We start from the raw sequence: 17,459 nt of genomic DNA, 5'->3' as shown, positions 1-17,459 counted from the left end.
CGTTTCTCTCTCTCTCTCTTAACTTTATCTGTTTATGGTTGAAATCCATGAATTGTCAAAACATCAAGGATTTACTGGCTTTTTCATATGAAGGACACTGAATGAAGAAAACATGTGTTTCTATGTTTTCAAAAATATTCTTAAGGAACAACTTGCAGTTAAGTTTAGCAAGAGGATTACATTTTTGTTATCGAAATATGTAAATAGTTTCTAGCTAGCTAGGGAAGTGCTTATGTTTCAAAAGTTTGTTCAGCTATATATGAATTTCATTTTCATTCATATAAATGTTTTACAAACCGTAAAACCTTTTTGTTTTTATTTCAATCTTTGTCTATTCGATAATTGAAGAAATATAGCCTACTCCAAGTAATGTTTCATGAAGCAATTTACACAGACGTATATGCTACATGGGTTAAAAGGGTGATCAGATGCCAGGACCCACTATACTATATAAGAAGCTTTTGAATTTCAACATTGGCCCTGAATTTCCTATGGCATGTACTGCATGATGAATTGGTCACGGTAAAATTTGACAGACAATACATCCCCATTCATAGACATTTAATCCAGCTCAAGAAACCCTAGTCACAGAATGCAGAGCATGTAAAGGCGGTTTTGATTACAATCATGCCCAAAGTACCGTGTAATTTTTTGCAACCTAAGTGGAATAGCAGCTCGGTGAAGTGATAATAATAGACCTCCAGCTGTGGGTTTGGACACTCGATATACCTCACTCGAACAATAGCTAAATGAAGTTAGAAAATCAAATTTTTTACCGGGATCAAAACAGCATGGTATGCCTCCCATGTTCAGGTGTTCGTGAATGATCATCTGAGTTTATTTTCTGAGACCACCCCCTCGTCAACATGTCAAGTCCCTCCTCAGCCCCCAACAAAAAATCCTAACAAAGCTCCCGTCAGGGCGGTGCCCCTGGACCCCACTAAGGACCCTAGGCCGGCCCCTTTGACCCCATGGCGGACCTTGGACTACGCCTTTTGGATTGCCACTAACGCAGAAATTATATTACTATAAGCCACCCCAAAATTTTGCTCAGCCCCCCCTTAGCCTCCCCAACTAAATATTCCTGGCGCCGCCGCTGCTTTAGTGGGAAGTAAACTAAAATGCGAAAGTTAGAAATGAAGTGAATTTTAGTCGAAGAAAAATTACGTGTTGATGTTTGTGCGTGGGGCGTAGCTATGTTCGTGAAAGGGAAGGGAGGGACTAGTATTAGAAGTTATGAAGGGAGGGAAACTAGAACGAAGGGACCGTGCTGCTGCGAGTGTTCAGAAGGAATGGGATCGTCGACAACAAAACCAAGTAACAAGTACCTCACAAACTCATTAACGTAATATATGTTTTTCTTCGCGGAAATCAGTAAAACAGAAAAATGCTCTAACCAAATATACTATCAAACGGAGATGCGACGGTAGGTTCGAGATGCCATGTCTGTCCATTCCCGCCAATGTTGTTTGTACACTGTTATATTCAGAGTGTTCTCTAACTGCTGCTGCGAGTGTTCAGAAGGAATGGGATCGTCGACAACAAAACCAAGTATTAAGTACCTCACAAATTCATCAACGTAATATATGTTTTTCTTGGCGGAAATCAGTAAACAAAAAAAAGAAAGAAAAAATGCTATAACCAAATATACTATCAAACGGAGATGCGACGGTAGGTTCGTGATGCCATGTCAGTCCATTCCCGCCAATGTTGTTTGTACACTTTGTTATGTTCTGAGTGTTCTCTAACTCCAAGTGACTTATTTTTATATAAACAATACTATGGAGCTAAACCTCATACTTTTTTTGAATTTATAAAACTCCTCTACACCCTGCAGTCCGATCAGATGCCAAAACCAGCCGTCAACATCACAGCCCAGGTATCATATTACTAAATGCAGGTTAGGTTAGAACAATTGATCGTTTTCTAATTGCATCGACTTCCCCATCTATCAAGACAAGCATTCGTCACGGCTGCAGTCATGGGTGTATCTCTTTTTAGCAACTTTTTCTGTTATTGATTTTCACCAAGATTAATGAATAAACGTTATACTATCCCATATTTAATGTTGTTTAAATACTGAATGCAGGTGATCTATTAACTACTGCGAGTAACGTTATGGTAAATAAATACGCTGTTTTATTGAAGGACAAACCACGAGCGAGAAAGAGCTACTGACGCTGATTTCCTGTTTTTCATACATAAAGATAGAAATATATTTCAAAATATCAGGTAACAAAGCTTCATTGTTGTATTGAATTCTTTGTTTAAGGGAGGTGAATCAGAAAACGGCATAAATATCAAGACGCATATTTTCTCCCAGACAGAGGTTGAAGTTTACCGTACGAGCAGATAAACGGCCGATTGGTGATCCAGACATTGACTGGGAGGATAGAAACATATTTCAAAATATCAGGTAACAAAACTTAATTGTTGTATTGAATTCTGTGTTTGAGGTGAACTAGGAAAAAAGAAAAGAAAAGAAAAATAGCATGGCTCTTTAAGAAGACTTAAATTTTGATATTTTCAAATATTTAATTCAAGAGGCATATTTTCTCCCAAACAGAGTTGGTAGAAGTTTACCATATGAACAGCCACAAATGGGCAATTGGTTATCCAGACATTGAGTGGGAGGAGACCAATCATCTGAACCCAGTTATTTATTCACCCGTTTGATTACACTGCCTACTACACATTGCGAAAGTCTTTGGCAATGTGTAATTGTACTATTCCCAAAAAACTGCAGATCCTCAAATGGCATTTTCATATCAGAATAGGCTGTCTTTGATGCTTTGTGTATAATATATATATATATTTTTAGAAGTGTACACCTACACGATATGGTAATAGAAAATGAAATAATTATGTAACTTATAATACGTCAACAAAGTACACGCTATTCTTGGTGGAAATTGATAATAGAAACTGTTGTTAAATGCTATAAACAAACAAAGTTGCATAGACTCCTTTCAGCACCATCTTTGTTTTAATAAATTCGGAGGTGGGAGACCACATTGACGGCCTGATGCCCTCTAGAATTACAGGTACCACATTACTAAATGCAGGTTAGGTTAGGTATGTAATTTACAATATCATTATTTAATTTACTATTACTATATCACATAGATGTGTACTTCTAAACTTTTACCTAATATTTTTTTAGTCTTTGTTAAAAAATGTTGTTGTTGTTTTTTTTAATCATACGAGTTAAGTCTCTACTGTCATGGAATTACTCTAAACTTTGGAGTAATTGCATGACGGTAGATAATTGCCAATCGAATTCATACCTAACCTACTCCAGTACAAATACATTTTTTTTTTTCTCTGTTTGCATACATTGTTTTTGTTACTTCTTTCATCCAAAGATACACTAACTAGAATTAGGTAAATATAATAGAGGCACAGTGGCAACAGGTCTCCATGGGAACTGACAAACAAGTGCCTGTCCCTCCTCAGTTAGATAAAGTTAGTGACGGTTTTGACATCCATTGCACGCATTTTAACTTTTTTTTACATATTTGTTCTTCAAATATCTTTCTAGTAAAGCTTTGATACAAAATTACTTTGTACAAATTATAGTAACCTCAAATGAGTGCAGATGCCTGAGGGGGATACCAGTTCATGGCTGCCAAAAAGTTAGAAAGAATCTGCAAAGAATATAAGTGTTAGAGATTTGTAGCATTCCTAAACACAGATTCTAAATTGTAATTCTGCAGTAATCTGGAGTAGTTACATACCTTAAGGGGAAATCTACCTTGTTCAATCAGCTGCTGGCGCCTTTTATGCTCTCACATTGTACAGCACTTTTTAGGACCTAACCCAACTATAACCAAGCAATGAAGAGAGACAAATGTTGATATGTAGCTCCCCATCTGTGTACTAGTGGAAGACAGAAAAAAACTCCCAAAGTAAAACAAGTTTACATAATTTATCTTCGAACATGCCTTCTTCTATTGCAAAATTGCAACCACGTTGAATGGGTTCATTCCTGATGCATCTACCATACATTGGGATCACCAGGAACATGGGAAATTAAATAAAAATTGGCAAAATGGTTCTCCCTATCAAATTTAGTATTTTCTCTGAGATAATCACTGCATGCCATTTCGTTCTTCTTTGACAAAAATTGATAAGGAAGGTGTGGAAAAGTATGTTCCAAGACAAAAACAAGAAAAAGCATATGTAAAGTGTTGGTACAACAAAAGATGTTGGGAGTTAAAAGACAAAAGGGATAAAACTTGGATAAAAAGGAAAGAAGACAGAAGACCTGAAAATGGAAAATATATATACTAGTTATAGAAATGAATATGTACAAGTGTGCAGAGAAGAAAAGAGAAAATACGAAAAGGATGTCATAAAAAAATGTAAAGATCAACCAAAACTATTTCATAAATTTGTAAACAACAAACTGAAACACAAACAAGAATTAGTGAAACTATGACAAGGAGGAGTCTAATGCACAGAGGAAATAGAAATGGCAGAAATTATGAACAAGCATTTTAAATCGGTGTTTATGAGGGAGAACATACAAATTAGAGATGTCGAGTGGGAAGAGAAAGTCCTCCCAATGAAAGAGATAGAAGTAACAAGGAAAAAATAATGAATCACTTGAGTAATCTCGATGTCAAAAAACAGCATGAACAAGATGAAATGGCAAACTGGATTTTGAAAGAATGCAGGGACAAACTAATAAGCAGTTTATTGAAAGAAGGAAAAGTTCCAGAAGATTGGAAAAGAGCAAATATAGTACCAATATATAAAGGGAGAAACAAGGGAGACCCTACTTACTATAGACTGGCCTCTCTTACAAGTATGGTAGCTAAAATTTGTGAAAGAATGATCAAAATTAGATGGGTAAGGCATTTGGGAAAAACAATGTACTATATTTGAGGCAATTTGGATTTAGACAAGGACAATTATGCATCGCAAACTTGATGTGTTTCTATTCAAGGCTAATAGATGTAATACAAGAAAGAGATGGATGGGCTGATTGTGCATTTCTAGACCTGAAAAAAGCTTTTGATAAGGTGCCACATAAGAAATTGCTTAAGATATTAGAAACTGCAGGAGGAATACAGGCAAACTGCTGAATTGGAGGGAAGACTTCTTGCATGAAAGAAAAATGAGAGTGGTGATAAGAGACATTCTAATTGGGATGGAATGATTAGTAGAGTTCCACAAGGAACAGTTTTGGCCCCAAATAATGTTTGCTATATATATTAATGATATAGATAAAGGAATTGAAAGTTATACAAGCTTCTTTGCAGATGATGCAAAATTGTTGAAAAAAATTAACACTGTAGAAGATTGTGAGTTGCTGCAGTGATCTCAATAAAGTATGGGAATGGAGTAGGAAGTGGGAGATGGAATTCAATATTAAGAAGTGTAGCATAATGGAATTTGGAAGAAGCAAAAAATGAATAGTGAGATCATATGAATTGGGAGAGGAAGAAATTTAAAAAGTAGAATATGAGAAGGACCTGGTAGTCATTGTTATGAATATGGCCCCTTAGAAACATATAAACAAATTTTGTGGAGAAACTTGTAATTTAGTAAGAACAAAGTGGCATTTACATACCTGGATGAAGAAATGGTGAAGAAAATACTAGTCACTTTGATAAGACCAAGATTGGAGTATGCAGTGACGACGTGGTCACCAAGTACAAAAAGTGTATAACAAAACTTGAAAGAATACAAAGAGCAATTACGAAATTGGCACCAACGCTCTCAGAACTATCACATGAGGAGAGACTGGCAAAACTTGAGCTACAGACATTAGAGCAAAGACCAAAGACAGGAGACTTGATTACTATTCATAAAATCATGAAAGGCATAGAAATTATTGATAGAGAGGATCTAGTATACACACATATACCTAGGGCTTTTTCCCCCCTACACGGGGGGGGGTAGCCAAAAAGAAAAAGGCATAGAAACCACTTCCACCCATTCCATCTCCTATATATTCCACTCCCCTCCACCCTCTCATCGCGGCACCTCCTGGATGACAGGTCATCTCTGCATCCTGTCCACTGCCCTGGGTCAGAAGCAGTGTTGCAAGACACAGCAAGGTCGCTTCATAAATTCGGCGACCCCCCTCTCTGTCCCCTTATGCAGAAAAGGAGAAGATGGGAAGAAATCCCTTAGGGCTGCATCAAATTTTTCTCATACATACTTCCTCACCCCCCATCCCCCACCCACTCCCCCTCATGCATCACAGCATCATCTATACACAACCCCTCTCCATTCACCCCTATCTTCTGTCCTTTCCTGTCCTTCCTCCACAGACATTCCTCTCTTTTGTAATGCCCCTTTCACCCTATCCATTCATCTCATCCTACGACGCCCCCCTCATATTCACTCCTTCCACCTCTGCCTTCCATACTTCTTTTACTAATCTTTCTTCACTCATTCTTTCCATGTGTCCAAACCATCCTAATACTCTTTCACCAACCCTATCTCCCAGTTCCCTTTCCACCCCTGTTCTCCTCCTCACCTCCTCATTTCTCACTCTATCCAGCCTAGTAACCCCTATCATACATCTCAGACATTTCATCTCAAACACATTCAAACTCCTCTCTTCCTAATTCATGTTCCATGTGTCTGCCCTATACAATGCTGTTGGCACAATCACTCCTTCATGTAACCTCCTCTTAGCATCCATTCCTAGATGTCTATTTCTCATTACACTTTTCAATCCACCAAGGCATTTACTCGCTTCTCTCAATCTACATTCTACCTCCACCCCCACTCCTCCCTTTCCTGCCACATTCGCACCCAAATATCTAAAACTATCCACTTCCTCCAGTCTTTCACCCTTAATACTCACTTCCAGCCTGCTGTCACTCTCTCCCCTTGTAAATCTCATCACCTTACTTTTACCCACATTTATCTTCAGCTTCCTTCTTTCACACACCTTCTCAAACTCTCACTAACTTTCTCAATCCCTCCTCTGATCCTGCAACAAGCACAGCGTCATCAGCAAACAAAAACTGGCTCACCCCCCCACTTTTCTCCAATTTATTAGAGGATCTAATAAAATGAGATAATAGAGATACAAGAGGGCACGGAAAGAAAATAAAAAAAAGACAATTATAGAAGAGACCTGAAAAGAACAGCTTACCCCACAGAGCAATAGATGTTTGGAACATGTTAGATGAAAATGTGGTGTGTGCAAAGACGATACACAAATTTAAAAATGGTCTAGATAAAATGAAATATGAAGACAGGATGCCACGAGCATAGCTCCCCTTCCTGTGAAATACAGCTAGGTAAATGCAGTTGGGCACCGAATGTCGGATTGAACAAAAGGGTAGTGGAAGAGCTACAAGCCAGCACTTTTTTGCTGAGATCAAGGGAACACCTATGTTTGTACTAACGGAGAAGAAGCATTGGTAGCAATTTTTAGTAGTGTCAGTAGTGAATAGATAAAAAAAAAAAGTGGCAAGCACCTTTATGTTTTTCGGTGTGTGTATCCTGTTTTCTTACTTTGTTCTTACATTCTTATTGGGGAATGGGGCTCCATCTTGTCCTCCTTTGTATGGAAATCAAGAACAAAGTTCACTGTGCACTGTTTATAATATTCTTGCAAGTAAAATCTTGATATTCACTCCTGAAGTCCACGTTGTATTAATTACAAGACATTGCATTATACTATGAGCAGTTATACCTTCCCTTACATAGTCGTATGTAGATACTGGATGCAGGTCATATGACCTACATGTCCATATCACCTCCGGGTAGGGTAGGTCAGGCCTCTGATGTGTCCTGTGTGTCCTCCCTTAACTGACCTTGACTATCTGTGTCCGCTAGTATAAGAATTCAGAATTATATTTCGTCTCCTAATTTGCCCAGAATTCATCAAGTCTCCTTTCAAATTGTACTAGAAGCCCATTTTAACAAGTCCCTAATTAGCAGAATCCACATGAAACAGAAATGTAAAATAACTAGGGGATTATTCTGTTAAACCAAGCATATTCTATTATTTTCAGTCATCGCATGTTAATCTTGGGATTGACAATCGAAAACTGGTCGCAATATGTGAGAATGTGCAATATGAAATGCCCAAAAATATTAGTGTTTATAACCTAAGCCTTAAAATATCCCTCCCACATTCTTTAAACACAAACACTTCTTTTAAGTACATTCTAAAAATATTTAAATACAAAAATAAATTTAAAAGGATGAAAATGTATAGAGAATATTTACGTAGTTGTATCATACAGGAAGGGGAGCTTTACCAAATGATTGGCCAGCCATCTTTTGGTGTTATTGTGCATGTCTGTGTTGTATATTTTGTTTGTGAGATTGTGTTAGGATGGCCTCTAGTTTTATAAGTGTTCTGTGTGGAGCTTATCTGAATTGAAAATAGAAAAATTCAAAGTGAAGGTATAATTTCTTTAAAAGGCCAACATTCTCTATGAACATGAATACCTCATGTCCCAGGAAAGAAGCTTCCTTTCCTAGTATCTATGAAATGGAAAATATTTCATCCTCGCTGTGACAATGGAAGAGGTGCTCTCACAGGTCTACCAGACAGGGACATTCTCCTAGAGAGTTGCATTGTTAAGGGGACTGAGGAGTCATCACAGAATGGTTGTGTTTCCTGAGACATGAGGTACCTATGTATGAGATGTGTGGGGCCCATCTGAAGACGGGTCATTGCAGTCTTTGAGTGGCACCCTTGCACAGGGTTTGTGTGTCCATGGACAGAAAGCAAGAGAGTTTATCTCCCCCATCTTAGTGGTGGTTATCAAACCCTTAAGAATCTAAGAATAAAGGAGATTGTAAAAGACCATAAGGCCTACACTAGGCACCTCTGTATCCATCACCACCTGTCATCCCCATCCATAAAGTTGTCTAATCATTTTTTAAAACAACTGATAGTTTCAGCGCTTACTACATGGTTACTAAGTTTATTCCATTCATCGACCACCCTATTAGTAAACCAATTCTTGCCTATTTCCTTCTTAAATCTAAATTTGTCCAGTTTATACCCATAACTGCGAGTCCTACCCTGTTGTTTTATTATGATGACCTTGTTTGCTTCACCCTTGTTATAGCCTTTGATCCACTTGAACACTTCTATTAGATCACCCCGCACTCTGCGTCTTTCCAGAGAGTGTAAGTTTAGGTGCCTAAGCCTCTCTTCGTAAGGCAAATTTCTGAGTCCATGTATCATTTTGGTCATTCTTCTCTGTACTGATTTTGGTGAATTGAAGTCCATTTTGTAGGACGGAGACCAAAACTGTACTGCATAGTCAATCTTACTAACATCACTATTTATTTCATCATCTAAGTTATGTACATAATGAACAACAAGGGACCCAAAACCGAGCCCTGGGGGACCCCGCTAATAACATTGCCCCACCTAGATTTTATTCCATTTATGGTGACCCACTGTTTTCTGTTACTAATCCAAGCTCTAATCCATTCTAACACTTTTCCTCCTATCCCATGGGCTTTGATTTTATTTAGTAGTCTCTGGTGTGGCACCCTGTCGAACGCTTTGCTAAAGTCAAGGTAAATAACATCATAATTTTCATTGTTATCTGACGCCTTATATACTTTGTAAAAGGATAGAAGATTAGTCACACATGACTTACCCTTGGAGAAACCATGCTGTGAATCACGAATTGAATTTACCCTTCGATGTGTTCTCTGAGTCTGATAACTATTATTGATTCAAGCATTTTTCCTATAACTGATGTCAAACTGATTGGCCTGTAGTTGCATATAGACGATCTATCTCCCTTCTTAAAAATAGGAACAACGTTTGCCTGCCTCCAAGCAGTTGGAACAAAACCAGTGTCTACCGATTTATTGAATATTTCAGTTAACTGGTCGCAGATTTCAAATTTACACTCCTTAAGCATTCTTGGAAAAATTTCGTCTGGACCCGGAGATTTTGTAGCTTTAAGTCTGTCAATCTGCTTGACTACTTCTTCTTTACTAATGCTGATATTAGATAGACTACTTTCTTCATCCCCTCTGAAAATCAGATCGAGTCAGGCACTTTATCTAACCTCTCATTAGTAAACACCAATAGAAAATAATTGTTAAACTCCTCACTGATTTTTTCCTCTGATTCTATCATGACATTTTCATCATTTTTAATTGGTCATATTCTTTCTTTATTTTTTGTTCTTTAGAGGTAAAAGAAACCCTTTGGGTTGGATTTTGCTTGACTGGCAACCTTGATTTCATAATTACGTTTCACTGAATGTGTATTCCTTTTAACCAGCTTTGCCATTTCATTATATCTTGATCTAAGGTGTGATTCCCCATTTTTTATTTTTACATAAAGTCCTCTTTTCATTCCGATCTCATGTTTCAATCTGTCCATCATCCATTTGGGAGTATTACTATTTTTCTCTATTGACTTTAGGGGGATAAATGTGTTTTGTGCATTAATAATTAGATCAGTTAGATTGCTATACATTTCTTTTAAATCGCTGACCTGACTGTTGGGCCCTCACCCCCAAATGACCTGACCTAAGGTATGCATATTACTCTCCGTGACCCAGACCTCACTCCCAGCCCCGCTCCGAGAACCAAGAATGTTCGAAATATCCCCATGATATTTCATATTCAATTTCAAATAGGTTTTTATATTGTCATAGTTTGCTTTCCTGAAGTCTGGTACTTGAACGTTATTCGTACTTTTTAATTTTTCCCAAATAACATTAAATCTTATTTCTTGATGATCGCTAGACCCTAGACTATCTCCCACTATTACGCTGCTAATTTGGTGCTCATTATTTGTTAAAATTAAGGCCAGGGTATTTCGTCCCCTCGTAGGATCGGTAATCACTTATTTAATTTATTTTAGGAAATTATCCTGTACCACATCTAGGAATTTCTTTGCTTCATGATCTCCTATTAAAGTTTCCCAGTCAATGTTTCTATAATTAAAATCTCCCATGATCACAACGTTTTTGTACTGGAACGTTCTGTGAATTTCATGAATCTGGGGATCAGTCTGCTCAATGCTGAGGTTAGGAGGTCTATACATACATACACATACCAAGGCTTTTTCCCCCTTGCAAGGGAGGTAGCCAAAAAGGAAAAGGCATAAAATCATTCCCAACCATTCCATCCCTGAATACACTCCACACCCCTCCACCCTCCCTCTCATCTTAGCACCTCCTGGATGATGGGTTATCCCTGCACCTTGTCCATACAAGATGCCAATAATAACTTTCTTATTCTTGCCTATAATCTCTACCCAAATAGATTCTGTACAGTCCTCTTCGTTAATAGAATTGTTGATAATACAGTTTAGTGTATTTTTAATGAAAAGTGCTACATCTCCCCCATTCCTGGCAACCCTATCCTTATGAAAAAACTTATATCCTTCTATTTCCAGAAGGAAATGTTTATCAGTCATGTTGAGCCAGGATTCAGTAATAGCTATAATATCGAAATTTTCTATGCATGCTTTACCTTGCAGAAAATAAATTTTGTTAATTATGCTCCTGCTATTTGTATAGTAAACTTTAAGTTTATCTTCCCTCCACCTCACCTGCTTTGGTGATTCTGTACACAGTCCTTCTCTAAGTTGCTTCTATTGCCTAAACTATATTCCGATACTTCCCCCCCTACTCCCACGTAATCTACCCAAAAAAACCCTGTAGGATGCCTACTTCTCGCTCAAGGGATTCAGCAGGGAGCCAAAATCCTCTGGGAGACAAGTGCACTCCGTCCCTTGTGTATAGGTGATTCTTACCATAAAAGCGGTCCCAGTTGTCGACAAATGCCCATCCATTGGCCTTACAATGTTTTGCTAGCCTGCAATTCATTGCAATAGCCCTGGAATGCCACATGCCTCCAACTCTACGCCTCGGAAGGATTCCACATACTACAGGAACACCTCCCTTTTTCTAATCTTGTCTAGCGCATCCCAGTACTGCGCAAATAATTCCTCACTCCCTAACTTACCTATATCATTACCTCCGGCACTCGCAAACTACTGGGTCCTTTCCTTCCTCTACTAGACACTCTTCAATCCTATCTCTAACATCTCCTATGCCCGCGCCGGGGAAACACACCTTCGTCATATGTTTCCTATCTTTGTCGCAGAAAACCCTGTCTAAATACCTCACTTGACTGTCACCTACTACCAAAATCTTACCTGTGGGCAGGGATCCAGCGTCTGCCCTTTCCTTCTTCTCTTGGATTTCATTAGTTTCTTCTTCCTGCAGATTTGCCAGTATTTGGAATGAGTTCTTGCATTTCAGCAGGGCTGGTGAGGACTTTTTTCCACTTTTCCGCATCTTATTTTTCACCGTATTCCATCCATACTCATTGTTAATTTTGTCTTTCGTATTATGGGCCTTTGAGCAGAGAACTCGATTCTCCTCTTTAAGGCACTTAACAGCATCCTCCAAGGCTTCAATTCTACTAAGTAGAGATTGTACCTCTTCGGCACTGAACATGATAACACCTGATCTGCCAACTGTTAAGAAGTGTCAGCCATATAATGTAGTACATGTCATGAAATGGAATGGGGTTGGAATGGGCAATCTGAGTATCATGCCTTGTTACCCAGCCAGTTGGCCTTTTCATTCCCTGAGATTCCTACATGTGCTGGGACCCAGCAAAACTCAACATGGTAGCCTCTATGCTGCAGTAGGTAGAGCCACTCAAAAAGTGATAAAACAAGGGGACGAAAGGGAGTAAAATGTTGCATAGCAGAGAGAACACTACAAGTTGCTAAAGATGATATTAGATGAAACTGGAAGAGTAAATATAATTCTTAAAGCTAGCATGATAACAGATGGCTTTGTGCACCAGCATGATGCACAAAGTTCAACATATGAAACCAATTCTCAGTAGCAGATCAATGAATTTTACAACCACACTCCAAGTTGGAATAATTGTTCAGTGCAATAGGAGGAGGGTCTATCTGCCTCTCAGTGCCTCAAGAGATATGTACCAAAATTGTAAGGAGTGACAGTGCCCTCATACCAGTAGCCTTACCATAACAAAGATGAGGTATCCAAGTCAGGCAGCTGTGAAATATTAGTCCCAGGGAGAAAGTTTCCTCTACACAAGATATTCTTCTTTCATAGAGATATAGGTCTGGATCAGGGTGAACACCGCAGGGTCTGGAAAAGTGTATGGCCTCAGTCTTTGAAATGAAATACCCAAATTGTAGTACACTGAGAGATCCTATTAATTGCTACCTGCAATTTTTCTCAATGGCATCTGCACTACAGAGGAGGAGATTGACAAGTAATTGACATGTAAGCTACCCCAAACATGTGGAAAGACACTGATGACACTGTTTATAGCCACAGCTCCCAATTTGCACCCATAAGAAAAGATAAAGTAAAAACTGTTGTATAAGAATGAGGAATCTGTCTCATACTCTGAACTTGTTATGTCATAGAAATGGGACAGGGTTGGGGCGCTGTAAACAGAGTGAGATGTGTGTCACCAACCACCACTTGACTGCTGTTGTTATTGGTCATTGATTATCTGTTTGGTCATATCAATATCATCTGTATACACACGCATCATATCAACTTCATGTAGTGGAAATTCTGAAAATAGTAAACTGGTCATTATAATGGTGGGTGTTCCCACTGTTTCACTACAATGTAAACAAACACATGGTTGCCAGATTAAGCCCCCAACACAAGCCACTGTCCAACCAGTGTACTGGATATAGGTGCTGACAAGGAGGAGAGCTGGGCTAGAAAAGGAGTTGGGAGATAGGGTTGGTGAAAGAGTATTGGTATAGTTTGGACACATGGAAAGAATGGGCGAGGAAAGAAGGGAGAAGGCAGAAGGTAGGGGTGAGTGGAGAATGGTTGTGTATAGATGATGCTGTGATGCATGGAAGGGAGTGGGTGAGGGATCGGGGATAGAGAGTGTGTGTGTGAATGATATGTTGGTGCAGCCAGAAGGGATTCTTCCCCATCGTCTCTTTTTCTGCGTGAGGGGATGGAGAAAGCAGGGGAGGTTGCTGAGTAAATGAAGTGGCCTTGCTGTGGATGTGCTGTGTCTTGCTGTATTGCTTTTGGCCCAGGGCAATGGGCGAGATGCAGGGATGACCCATCATCTAGGAGGGGCCAAGAAAAGATGGAGGGAGGGGTGGTAAATGGGAATAGAGTATGTGGGAATGAAATGGTTGAGAGTGGATTTATGTCCTTGACTTTGGCTACCTCCCTTGTAAGGTGGAAAAAGCCCTTGGTACATGCATGAATAAAGTGTTCATATGGTAAGCTCCCATTTGAAAAGCATTGATGTGGGAAAGGCTTGAATAAGACCAAAGCTCTCAGAACGTCCAACTTTATGCTGACTATGCAAGAGACACCTTCTAAACTGAGATGATACTTATATCAAATAAAGGTTGCAGATTTTTTTTCTTTTTCCCATTATTATCACACAAGTGTCAGTCACAATCAGTTAGGGAGATGTCACAGGTATCCTGGGAGGTGACTGGGTTTGTGAATATAATACCTCTGTGTTTAAATGATCTGTAAGGTGAAAATATTAAAGCACTAGTTCTCATGTTATATGTTGTCTTCTTGTTACTTCCACATTTAATGGGACTGTACCTTTGATTACAGTTCCTACCTGAGTACATCATGATTGTTGATATTGTATTAGTAGGTATATCTGATGGTTTCTATTAGACAGACAGGTACTTACTAAATGTGACAAAAAAAGGATAGAACCTCTACAATTTTGTAGAGTAATTTTATTTACATTCTGTTCAAATGAGATGAACTTCCTAGAGTAGGTAATGTTTAGATTCAGGTCTTGTGAGCCCAAACATGGAATGCTATGCAGTGGCCAGCTGGGCCATCCCCCACTTCCAGATCTTGTGGCATGAAAAAGATGGAGCAAAATTTGAGTAATTCTGATCATGGTGGGGTGGATAAGCAAGTAGATTTTGGATGATTATCAGCACATTTCTAATAAGTAGAATGCAATATATCATTGCACCATATCTTTTAGTGTTACTACCTATTTTATGTTAGGTGTTGGCAAGTACAAAGTGTCTGTTTAGGTACAAAGGGACTTGAGAATGAAATGGTTTGTGTATGAAACATTCACTAACCTATTACCGTGTATTACAGATTTTCAAAGAATTTGATATCAATCATACAATTACATTTTTTTTTCCAGGAGAATTCCCATCACCATTTCTTTGGAAGAGCTATCTGTAGATACCCAATGTGTGACATCTGTAGCACAGCTATATCACAAGTCATCTTAGATATTGTGTGATGACCCACACAAGGAAGAAGCCTTTCCAGTGTAGCCTGTGTGATTCTGGTTTCTCAAAAAAAGGTGATCTCAAATGGCTTTAAAGTCACCTCAAAGACCATGTGGTGACCCACACAGGAAGTGTTTCTAGAGTGACCTGTGAGATTCTGCTTTCTCACAAAAGCATTCTCTCAGAGAGCATATGCGGACCCAGACAGGAGAGAGGCCTTTCCATTTTGACCTGTGCAATTGTGCTTTCTCACGAAAGAAGCACCTCGAATTTCATATGATAGCTCACACTGGAGGGAGGCCATTCCATTGTGGTCTGTGTAATTCAGCTTTCTCGTGAACGGGTGATCTCGCAAAGCATATAATAACCCACACAGGAGAGAAGCCTTTCCAATGTGACCTATGCAATTCTTCCTCACAAAAGGGTTCTCTCACACAGCATATGGTGACCAACACAGGAAAGAAGCCTTTTCAATGTGACCAGTGCAATGGAAATTTCTCACTAAAGAATCACCTTAGATTTCACATGATGAGCCACACAGGAGAGAAGTCATTCCAGTGTGAGATATGTGATTCTACTTTCTCAAGAAAGGCTTCTTTCACACAGCATATGAGGACCCACACAGGAGAGAAGCCTTTCCAATGTGAACTGTGTGATTCTGCTTTCTCAAGAAAGGATCATTTAACACGGCATATAAGGACCCACAGAGGAGAGAAGCCTTTCCAGTGTGACTATTGTGATTCTACTTTCTCAGAAAAGATTGCTCATAAAAGGCATATAATGACCCACACAGAAGAGAAGCCTTTCCAGTGTGACCTTTGTGATTCTGCTTTCTTCCAAAAGAATTCTCTTGCACAACATATTAGGAACCACACAGGAGATAAGTCATTCCAGTGTGAGATATGTGATTCTACTTTCTCAAGAAAGGCTTCTTTCACACAGCATATGAGGACCCACACCGGAGAGAAGCCTTTCCAATGTGAACTGTGTGATTCTGCTTTCTCAAGAAAGGATCATTTAACACGGCATATAAGGACCCACAGAGGAGAGAAGCCTTTCCAGTGTGACTATTGTGATTCTACTTTCTCAGAAAAGATTGCTCATAAAAGGCATATAATGACCCACACAGAAGAGAAGCCTTTCCAGTGTGACCTTTGTGATTCTGCTTTCTTCCAAAAGAATTCTCTCGCACAACATATTAGGAACCACACAGGAGAGAAGCCTTTCCAGTGTGGCCTGTGCGATTCTGCTTTCTCACGAAAATCTTGTCTCATAAAGCATATGAGGACCCACACAGGAGAGAAGCCTTTCCAGTGTGAACTGTGCGATTCTACTTTCAAACAAAAGGATGGTCTCACACAGCATATGAGGACCCACACAGGAGAGAAGCCTTTCCAGTGTGACCTGTGCGATTCTGCTTTCTCAATAAAGTGTCATCTCACAGACCATATGAGGACCCACACAGGAGAGAAGCCTTTCCAGTGTGACCTTTGTGATTCTTCTTTCTCACGAAAGGGTCATCTTACACAGCATATGAGAACCCACACAGGAGAGAAACCTTACCAGTGTGGCGTTTGTGATTCTGCTTTCTCAATCAAGTGTTCTCTCACACTGCATATGAGGACCCACACAGGAGAGAAACCTTTCCAGTGTGACGTTTGTGATTCTGCTTTCTCAAGAAAGAGTTCTCTCGGAAGACACATGGGGATGCACACTGGAGAGAAGGTTTTCCCATGTGACCTGTGCGATTCTGGTTTCTCACATAAGAGTGGCCTTACAAGGCATATGAGGACCCACACTGGGTAGAAGCCATTCCTATGTGACCAGTTTGATGCAGCTTTCTCACAAAAGAATCACCTCAAATATCACAAGATAACCCTCACAGGAAAGTAGCCATTCCAGCATGACCTCAGCAATTCAGCTTTCTTACAAATGAGGTCTCTCAAATTTCACGTGGTTACTAACGCAGTTGAGAAGCCATTCCACCGTGATCTGTGCAATGAAAAGTGTTCCCTCAAAGTTTTGCACATATATGTGTGCACACATGTTTTACAACTAGTACACAAAGGGAAAAATGTGCACATGCAAGGCTTTCAAGATGAAATTGAATTGTTCTAGTTAGATTAATTGTATGATTTTATAATAATGAATTCAAAACAGAAAGATGTTTTTTTGAGAATCTATCAATGACCTTTGAAATGTAAGTGTACAATTTCCTATATTTGTATGT

At 39.2% G+C, this 17,459-nt stretch overlaps 1 protein-coding gene across 2 annotated transcripts in view; it reads left to right on the top strand.

The window, feature by feature from the left end:
- The first annotated feature begins 1,252 nt into the window (after positions 1–1,252).
- The window catches only part of LOC143031721 (uncharacterized), a 16,846-nt gene continuing 639 nt past the window's right edge, over positions 1,253–17,459 (top strand). The window contains exons 1-3 of one of the 2 annotated variants that reach the window (XM_076195930.1): positions 1,253–1,551; positions 2,324–2,416; positions 15,139–17,459. The exon at positions 15,139–17,459 is cut by the window's right edge and continues 639 nt beyond it. In XM_076195930.1, the coding sequence (XP_076052045.1) occupies positions 15,671–17,035 (1,365 nt within the window). In that variant the 5' untranslated portion in view covers positions 1,253–1,551; positions 2,324–2,416; positions 15,139–15,670 and the 3' untranslated portion in view covers positions 17,036–17,459. Of the gene's footprint in view, positions 1,552–1,593; positions 1,880–2,323; positions 2,417–15,138 lie in introns of those variants that run through there. The other variant, XM_076195931.1, reaches the window with a different exon arrangement.

Source organism: Oratosquilla oratoria, chromosome 12, assembly GCF_046742065.1.
Source record: "Oratosquilla oratoria isolate Oo_2021 chromosome 12, ASM4674206v1, whole genome shotgun sequence".
In the NCBI taxonomy this organism is placed as follows: domain Eukaryota; kingdom Metazoa; phylum Arthropoda; class Malacostraca; order Stomatopoda; family Squillidae; genus Oratosquilla; species Oratosquilla oratoria.
This window is presented reverse-complemented; position numbering and strand designations above follow the sequence as displayed.